The sequence below is a fragment of the Gekko japonicus genome, unplaced genomic scaffold (assembly GCF_001447785.1).
Source record: "Gekko japonicus isolate JY-2015 unplaced genomic scaffold, Gekko_japonicus_V1.1 scaffold3008, whole genome shotgun sequence".
In the NCBI taxonomy this organism is placed as follows: domain Eukaryota; kingdom Metazoa; phylum Chordata; class Lepidosauria; order Squamata; family Gekkonidae; genus Gekko; species Gekko japonicus.
The window spans coordinates 17,964-27,738 of NW_015165914.1; the positions used below are offsets into that span (position 1 = coordinate 17,964).

Genomic DNA, 9,775 nt, shown 5'->3' on the forward strand with positions numbered 1-9,775 from the left:
GTGTGTGTGTGTGTGTGTGAGAGAGAGAGAGAGAGAGAGAGAGACTCAGATGGGAGGGGGGAGTCCTGCGCATCATGGGTTAATGGGAGTTCGAACCCATATGGTCTTATTCCTAGACCACCGCTCTAACCACTGCGCCTCGCAGCCATGCCTGTAATTCTAGCCAATTTGCTGATCTTACACACCAAGCGTCTGTTAATGAAATGGGCCTCTTCATGAAGTGAGCAAGGCCTACATACAAATACCTTTGCTTGCAAACATTTTAAAAAGGGGGTGGGCTATTCACCTGTGTTGATACCAGTATTATTGTTGAGTAAAGGGAATAAGAGAGCAATTGTGAAGAATATTGTTTTTACAAAGCCAGATTTTCTCCTTCCCCTTTGTTTGACCGCTTAAATGCGCCCAAGAGTGGGCTTTTAAACCTGCTGAGACTCTTGACTCCCCCTCCTGAAATCTGAACCCTCTAAGAAGGCTGCCCAGTTTTCATATGGGGAGAGACCCTTCATCTCCATGCGATGGTCTTTTATGTCTGAGCTTCTTGCCCTCTGAAAATCTGAGCATTCGTGACCTCTCGGGAAGCCGGTTTTGAAATCGTCTTCTGTTTCTCTGCCCTTAGTGAGACGCTTCCCGTGGAATACCTTGGCGGAAAACCTCTCTGCATGAACCAGTACTACCAGATCCTCTCTTCCTGCCGCATCCCCGGCCCCAAACGGGATTCCGTGGTGAACTACGCAAAAGGAAAGAAGCCCTCCACCCACATCACCGTGGTCCACAACTTCCAGGTACCCAGGCGTCAAAAGACCGGGCGGGGGGGGGTGGTTTCTACCCACCATGTCCTTGCAAGGAAGATTTGATTCCTCTGTCCCCTCACCTGGGACCCTGGAACAAATCCCCTTCTGATAATTTAACCAAGACTGGGCTTGGACTCACGGACACAGCAGAACACACCAATGAAAACAACCGGCTTTGTTGAAACAAATTAGAAAAGTGGTTCAGACTTAAGACACTGGCCCGTTCTACATCTAGCATTCGTTCCCTTGTTTTACCAAACTCACACTGGAACAGAAAAAGATGCAGCTCAAAACCACATTCCAATACCCCGGGCCAACGCTGTACTGTCTGCAGAGTCGCCCCTGTACAGCCATAAATCTATGCAGACAGTACCATAAAACCAAGAGATCAAAGGAAGTGAAACTGGCATGCAGTGTGGAGGCTTCCATAAAATCCCACAATCAAAGAAAGTGAAAGTGGCATGCAATGTAGAACGGAAATATATCACAGAGGAGGCGAAGTGTGGATCGTCTACAAAACAAGATACTTGGAAATCCCCATAGAGAGGCAGCATTCCTTGCCTCCTTTATTTGGTCATTAAAAAAACCAAACCTTTCACCAAGAGGTGAGGTTGTCGGCGTGGTTCCTCCCTTCCTCGTGTTCTGTTTTCACGACAGTCTTCAGAAGAAGGTTTGGCTGGCCCGAGTTCCCCCAGTGAGCTTAATGGCAGAGTGGGGATTTGAACCCAGGTCTTTCCCCCAGCCATAATCCAACAATTCGAGACCCGAGTGTGCCGCATGACGGAGTGAGCTCCCGTCTCTAGCTCCAGCTCCTGCCAACCTAGCAGTTCGAAAGCAAGAAATTGCAAGTAGATAAATAGGTACCACTTTGGTGGGAAGGTAACAGCGTTCCGTGCGCCTTGGTGTTTAGTCATGCCGGCCACATCACCACAGAAATGTCTTCGGACAGCGCTGGCTCTTCGGCTTTGAAACAGAGATGAGCACCGCAACCCTAGAGTCGGATTCGACTGGCTTTCGAACAAGGGAACCTTTACCTTTACCTAATCCAACACTCAGAACCACTTCAGACACCACTGGTATTGGATTTCAATAACCTAATGATCATTATACTGTGCTGGCTCACAGAGCTCTCTTGTCCTGGAGGCTCTCCAGAACCCTAGCCTGAGCATTTATTTATTTTTTAAACGTAAGGGCATTCTGTGGAAATGGGGCAGGTCAAGTTGGAGGGATGTTTCGCAGGCTTTCTGTTTTGTTCCAAGCAGAAGCAGCATGGCCTGTGACGGAGCGCCTTGTTGCGACTGATGGTTCCTTTCGATTAGCAATAATCGCGCCTCGGATTAACCTCATTGGCTACGATACTGCCACTGCGCAAACTTACTTTAGCTGAAAAAATTGTATGATTCTTTTATTAACACTATTTTACTTCACTAATGTTATTAACTCCTGTTAATGTTTTTATACCATTATTCCCATGTTATTACTGTTTTAATCCCTTTTATATCAGAACTAGAAATAAGGCCCGTTGTGGAAATAAATACAACGGGAGCTAGAAAGAGGCTCTGGGAGAGGGCTCTGGCTTTGGGCAAACAGTGTCAGTCTGCTTTTAAAACATGAACCTGGGACCTGCACACCACCAGAATACGGTATGTTATGCAACTGAAAATTCCAACTGCCTTGCGGGGGGGGGGAGTTTGAGGTGTGGAATGGACTGAAGTCCAATCAGCTTCCATATGCAAAAGACCAGGTTGTCGCAGCAGTTGTGGTGTGGGCGGGACCCGGGCTTTGCCTTCTGATTGGTGGCGATATAGGCTGAGGAGCAGTGCCATCAGCCATACACTAAGGGAGTGCATTTTAGAATTAGAACTTTGGCACCCACTATTCAATTATATATAAGGAGAGATTCTACTGTTTTACCGGCTCCTGCCGCAATAAATTAGATTGATTGGTCGATGGTTCCTCTCCCTCCTCTCCAGTTCTTCGAGCTCGACGTTTACAGGAGTGACGGCAGTCCTTTGACCACCGACCAGATCTTCCTCCAGCTGGAGAAGATTTGGAATACTTCCCTCCAAACCAACAAGGAGCCCATCGGGATCTTGACCACAAACCATCGCAACAGCTGGGCCAAGGCCTACAACAACCTCATCAAAGGTCTGTCGCCTTGCCCTTGGAAGAATCCCCAGCAGTGTAGCTGTCCCCACCCTCACCAGCGACAGGGTTTTCTGGGCTACCACTGTGCTGGGGAAGGAGACCTGCTAGATATATAAGAAGAAGAAGGGCACTTCCTTCAGTGGAGTGGAACCTTTCTGCCTCCAGGGCAGACCGTGGAGTTCCCTGAAATGGTCTCCCATTTCTCAGGAGCAGCATTTTGCAGAGATCGCTGAGATGGGGGTGGGGAAAATGTTCTGTTCCCCTGACAGGAGCAACTTCCCTTAATGGAAAACGGAGTCTGGATTTCACGCTTTGGGGGAAGGAGGAGAACAGGGACAGGCCCCACGTCACTTTCCTGGCAGATTTTGAGCCATCCTGGTAGTGATGTTACCAGATGTAATCAGATTGTGTTATCAGAATGTTGGCATTTGGGACAAAACTTGTTGTCATCTATTTTCCCCCAACACAAATTCAATCGTTCAAGCTGACATTTAAATTGATGCTCCGTTTGCTTATAATCGGCGTATAGTAAAACTGCCTGAACTGCTGGCTGTGGAGGGTCAGTAGTTCAGCAGTTCAAGACCCGAGTGTGCCGCATGATGGTGTGAGCTCCCATCTCTAGTTCCAGCTCCTGCCCATCTAGCAGTTTGAAAGCAAGAAATTGCAAGTAGATAAATAGGTACCACTTAAGTGGGAAGGTAACAGCGTTCCGTGCGCCTTGGTGTTTAGTCATGCCGGCCACATGACCACGGAAATGTCTTCGGACAGCGCTGGCTCTTCGGCTTTGAAACGGAGATGAGCACCGCAACCCTAGAGTCGGATTCGACTGGCTTTCGAGCAAGGGAACCTTTACCTTTACTTTTACCTTTAAAACTGCCACGCAAGAAAGAAATAGCACAGGGAAAGTAGCAAAGAAGATAGATTTGGCAAGAAAATTCACAGCCAACATGTAAGAAAACAAAAAGCAAGTAAAAATGTTGTATTCGTAATGATATTTCCTCATTTCTAGTTGATGGTGATTCTCAGTTTAGAATATTACTTAAAGTGTTTATTAGATGAATATATTAAATGCATATATTGTAACCTGCACAACAGCCCTGTAATGCAGGACAGTATATTATCTCCTTATTTATTTATTTATTGCATTTATACCCCGCCCTCCCCGCAATGCATATTGGAGGTGGAGAGACAGGCGGAGTGGGGGCAGCTTGCCAAGTGAATTCATGTTAGAGATGAGATTAAACCAGAATTCCCCGATTCATGTTCTTGGCCTCAGGGTGCCATCAGCTCCTGAAAGCAGCCATTCCAGACATCGTGTGCCTTGGGAGAGCTGCTGTGGTGCCATGAGAAATGAATACATTAAACAATTTCAGGCTTCTGTGAGCCCCAAAACCCCAGCCTGTGAGGAGAATGCCAGTCGCCTCTCTGCATGATTCATTCCTCTGGTTTTGCAGTCTTTCAGTCAGCCTCCGCTGGGGGCAAGCAATCCTAACACATTTTTACTTTGGCTGTGGCTGGGTCGGTCAGTCAGTTCCAGTGCAGATGCCCAGTGGAACTGCATGCTTTTGGAAGAGGCTGCATGGTGAATCTCTGCATGAGTTTCTGCATTCGGCATACTTTCTTGCGATCAGAAGGTCCACCTAGAACAGGCAGAAGCAAAAGTGGGAGCTCGTCTGTGGGAGCGTCTGAGTTGCACACTCTAAAACAAAACCTTTGGTGGTCTGCTCAACCGTGACACTCACGAGGTGAACTTGGGCAAGTTGTTCCCTTTCTGCTTGACCTGCCTGACAGGGTTAGTGTGCGGATAAAATATAGTTGGGTAGACTCATGTTCCTTGAGCTCTTTGAAGGAAGAACGAGATGAGCATGGAATACAACAAATAATCTGGAACTCAGGTAGGTGCCTGATTCCTGGCAAGGGGGGCGTGGCGACGTCGATGAACATGGCAGTCGCTTCATCTACGAGCTCCGTCTCTCCCCTCTTTAACAGCACTTCACAGAACCGAATCGATCATACTGACTGACAGGGAATGGGTAAGAACGATAGCCCAAAAACGACATCCACAAAAATACCTCTAAAATAGGCTCAGAACTTTTTTACCCCTCGAAACACGAAAAAGGGGCGAATTAAATCAGGCCCGGAAACTCACAAAATGGTCGCTAATCAATCTCTTGTGTCAGAAACGGCCACCTCCCCCTTACTGGCACAAATGGAAAAGAGACTTACGGCTAACACGATGCTGTCTATCCAGCCACTTAAAGATCAGTTAAATGATATTCAAAACGCGCTGGAAAAAAACAGCGGGAGCGGCCGAATCCGCGCTAAACATGAGCATGATGTTAAAAGAAAACATCAAAGAACTCCAATCATTAGAAATGAATTTGAGAGAACATATTTTAATGTTAGAATCGCAAGTCCGGCAATTGAACGTGAAATTTAGAGGGGTCCCAGAGGGAGAGGAGGCAAACGGAGACCTGATCTGCTTTATAACAACATGGCTGGCGTATGTCTTTCAACTAGAAGACGGGGTAGCTCCCGTCATTATTAAAGCATACAGGCTGGGCCCGGCTACCAACCCGAAACACCGGGGTCCTAGAGACATCCTGGTTCAGTTTGCCGACAACCACACACGACAGCAAATTCTAAAGGAAGCAGCAGTCAAAGCCTCCCTACCTTACAAGGACTGCCATGTCCAAGTATATCCCGACGTGCCTCAGGAAGTATTGAAAATCCGCAAATCTTTAAAGACAACAACTTCCCGCCTTCAACAGGAGAACATTAGATATCGTTGGATGGCATCAGGATGTCTACAAGTTTCATATAAAGGATCCACACTACAGGCAACGGACGAGGACACAGGACTGGCACTATTAGAAGCCTTAAGAATCTCGGAGCCCATGGACACTAACGGACGCTCTGGTAAAAGGCGCCATGAATCGTCGGACTCCCCTGCACGAAGCAGCAAAGTATCCTCCCGGGCGGCAGCAAGCACCACATAATTTCATTCAGAGCATGCCGATAATCCCAGGAAACAGTAAATCAAATGATGTTTTGCATGACTTGCCAGTTAATGTTTTATAAATTATATTAGCGTAAAAGGTTTTGTGAATTTTCATACAATGATTTCTAGGAGGGGAGGGGGTGTTTGTAGTTTTGCTCCCGGAAAAAGAGCGCTTCAGAGTCCTCGCCCTTTAAGGAGCAGGGCGATCTTCATGAAGCCGGTCCACACTAAGATAGTAAGATCTCGTAAGATAGAAGAACAGCAGAGCACTACGTTACCTACGTAACTAGCTCACCAATACGCTCTTTTGACAGCTCAGCTAGTTATACCCCACCTATTGGAACACAACTCTAACACATAGTACACAGAACAGCAGCCTCGCCGCAAAAAGAAACGTGCAGACAGCGGAAGGAGACTGATAAGTAGAACAACCATTCAAGGGGGGTGATTTATTAAATATAGTGTTTGAATCTTTGAAATACAGCAGACTTTGCCCATACTGCAACTTGATTATTTTAAGCCAAAATAGATCCTGATTAATTAATGAACTGCTGAAATACTGTTATAACTTGATTAGTTCTTGAAATAGTTTAACCAAACTTGAGATTGTACTTAATTGATCCAGTTTGCTTGTTTTTTAAAACAAAAAGTTAAATTAATTCTTAAACTTACAACTTATGATTGTTTTTAACTAGTTAATTAATTACTAAACATATATCTTGATTATAATTCAATCTGATAGAATCTAAACCAATTAATTACTCAGTTGATTTCTCAGATCTTTAATATTGCACTGATTTTATTGCACTATTAGTTTATTACACAGTTCCCAAATCAGCTCATATTATTTAAGAAGTAGCAGCAAACCTTCTAGACAACAGACTCACAAAAACTCAGTACAACACAACCAGAACACACTCATATCCTAAAGGTTAATACAGATCAACATACTCATACAGACTAACACTTCAAAGACACCATACAGTGTCTACTCTCAAGGTCAACTCGATTAACATAAGAAGAATGAACAACATGGTCCAGAAAAAGAGAGTGGCACAATACATAAAACACATCTCCCTGGCAATCCTGTTTCTTCAAGAAACGCATCTCCGCTCCACAACTCATCCAATATTGAAATCAAACTTGTTCTCACAACAATATATGGCAGCGGGATCCTCAAAGTCACGAGGGGTGGCCATAATTTTTGCCAAGAGAGTAAATATTATTTTAAAAGTAGCAGCAAACCTCCTAGACAACAGACTCGCAAACACTCAGTACAACAAAGCCAGAACACACTCATACCTAAAGGTCAATACAGATCAACATTCTCATACAGACTAACACTTCAAAGACACAACACAATGTCTACTCTCAAGATCAATTTGATTAACATAAGAGGAATGAACAACGTGGTTAAGAAAAAAAGTGTGGTACAATACATAAAACACATCTCCCCGACAATCCTGTTTCTTCCAGAAACGCACCTCCACTCCACAACTCATCCAATATTGAAATCCAACTTGTTCCCACAACAATATATGGCAGCGGGATCCTCAAAGTCACGAGGGGTGGCCATAATTTTTGCTAAAAGAGTTAATTTTGTTCTTAAAGAAAAAATGGCCAACCCCATGGGCAGATATATTTTTCTAAAACGCTCCATAGAAGGTAAACCCTGGTCTTTTGTCTCCATTTACGCCCCTAATGATGACCAGATAGCCTTCCTTAACACCACTCTCTCTAAACTTCAAAACTTTAAGGAAGGCCATTTGATAATAGGGGGAGACTTCAATTTCATAGCTGACTCTGACAAAGATAAATCACACACTACGCCTAGGAAACAACATCAACAACATTCTCTGACCAAACTTGCAAAGCTCCTAGACTCCTTTCAACTTACAGACACCTGGAGAGCAAAGCACCCTCAAGAACAAGATTATTTTTACTTGTCTGCCAGGCACAAGATGTTTACTCGGATTGACTATATCCTGATATCTTCGTCACTAAAGTCTTCTCTACACTCCACCAACATGGGTCCGCATCATCTGTCTGAACATGCGTGGTTGGACTGCCATCTCCAAAACCTGATGGAAGAGAAAACGGACAGGCAGTGGTCCATGGATGCGTCCATCCTATCAAGAACGTCAGTCACAGAAAAACTGAACAACGAAATCTTAAACTTTTTGGAAATACACAAAGATACTGAAACAAATCCAGCAATACAATGGGACGCGCTGAAGGCAGTCCTGAGAGGATTCATCATCTCAGCAACCACTCACATAAAAAGAGAAACAGAGAAGTTGAAACTAGATACATTGAATAGAATTACCAACTTGGAGCAGGAACATAAAAGAACGGGACAAAACTCAATATATCTCAAACTACAAGCTGAACGTAAAATTCTTGATTCTCTGGAAATTAATTCAGTCAAGCGGAATCTGCTGATACTTAAACAAAAATTCCGGCATAAATCGGCAAAAAATATGAAACTTCTGGCGTGGAGGGTGAAAGATTAAAAAAAGAAAGCGGTCATCGGCTCTATTAAATCTCCACAGGGAGAAAATCATACCACATCGAGGAAAATAGCAGACATTTTTGCACAGTTTTATGATCATCTTTATAAATCATCTTACCTGACAATAAGCTCAATCAATGCCTATCTAGACTCACTAGCTCCTCCAAAATCATTATCTGCAGCCCAAACATCGGCACTGGATTCCCCTATAACGCGAAAGGAAGTGATAGATGCGATCAAACAAACAAAACCTAATAAAGTGGTGGGTATTGATGGCCTCCCGGCTGAACTATACAAAACATTTTGCACTTCACTAACAGACCCGTTATTAGCCCTATTCAACTCGGCCCTAAAAGACGGAATCCTACCACCATCCTGGTCAGAATCCTCAATCACAGTCATTCCCAAGAAGAACAAAGACCCATCAGATCCAGTGTCCTATCGCCCCGTTGCACTGATAAATAATGATGTCAAGCTTTTTTCAATAATTCTGGCAAACCATCTTAAGAATGTGGCTCCTGATATCGTCAACACTGATCAGACAGGATTTATCCCAAACAGACAGATCACAGAAAATATACAACGGTCCCTGAATGTGATCTTAAAAAGCAGGCGCTCCAAGGAAGAATCCCTGATTCTGGCCTTAGATTTTGAGAGGGCCTTCGACTCCATCGAAATTTCATACCTATTAATTCTGTTACAGCGCATGGGGTTCGGTGCAAACTTCTTAACAGCCTTAAGGGCATTTTATCAAAACCCTAGATCCAGGGTTTTGATAATGTAATGTAATAATGTAAATTCGGCTTTCTTCTCACCCACAAGAGGAACACGGCAAGGCTGCCCGCTCTCACTACTCATATTTGCGCTCGCCATACAGCCCTTGGCAGATAACCTCCGTAACAACAAGACCTTCAGAGGAGTTACAATAGATGGAAAGGAACATAAGATGACAATGTATGCCGATGACATGGCTTTGTACGTCTCTGATCCATCATCATCCTTGCCGGCCATCGCGGATATCATCTCCAGGTTTGGAAAGATCTCGGGATTAAGACTAAACACAAACAAATCTGAACTATATCCAATAATGATCCCAAAGAAGACCAGATTAGCCTTACAAGAAAGATTTACTTACAAATGGATAACCTCAGAGTGGAGATACCTCGGTGTTTACATACCAATAAATTTAGACAAAATTATGGAATGTAATTTCCATAGGATGCACAGGGATATCCAAGGAAAAATACGGGACTGGAATGAAAATCGACTCTCTTTAGCAGACAGGCTGCAACTGATACAAAGTTTTATTTTTCCGTGCTTTCT

At 44.2% G+C, this 9,775-nt stretch overlaps 1 protein-coding gene across 1 annotated transcript in view; it reads left to right on the forward strand.

Annotated features, from left to right (window-relative positions):
- CRAT (carnitine O-acetyltransferase) overlaps positions 1–9,775 on the forward strand; it is a gene marked incomplete at its 5' end in the record, with an annotated part of 46,297 nt that overhangs the window by 9,781 nt on the left and 26,741 nt on the right. Inside the window, 2 exons of the mRNA XM_015411404.1 lie at positions 617–782; positions 2,765–2,939. Of these exons, the coding sequence (XP_015266890.1) occupies positions 617–782; positions 2,765–2,939 (341 nt within the window). The remainder of the gene's footprint in view (positions 1–616; positions 783–2,764; positions 2,940–9,775) is intronic.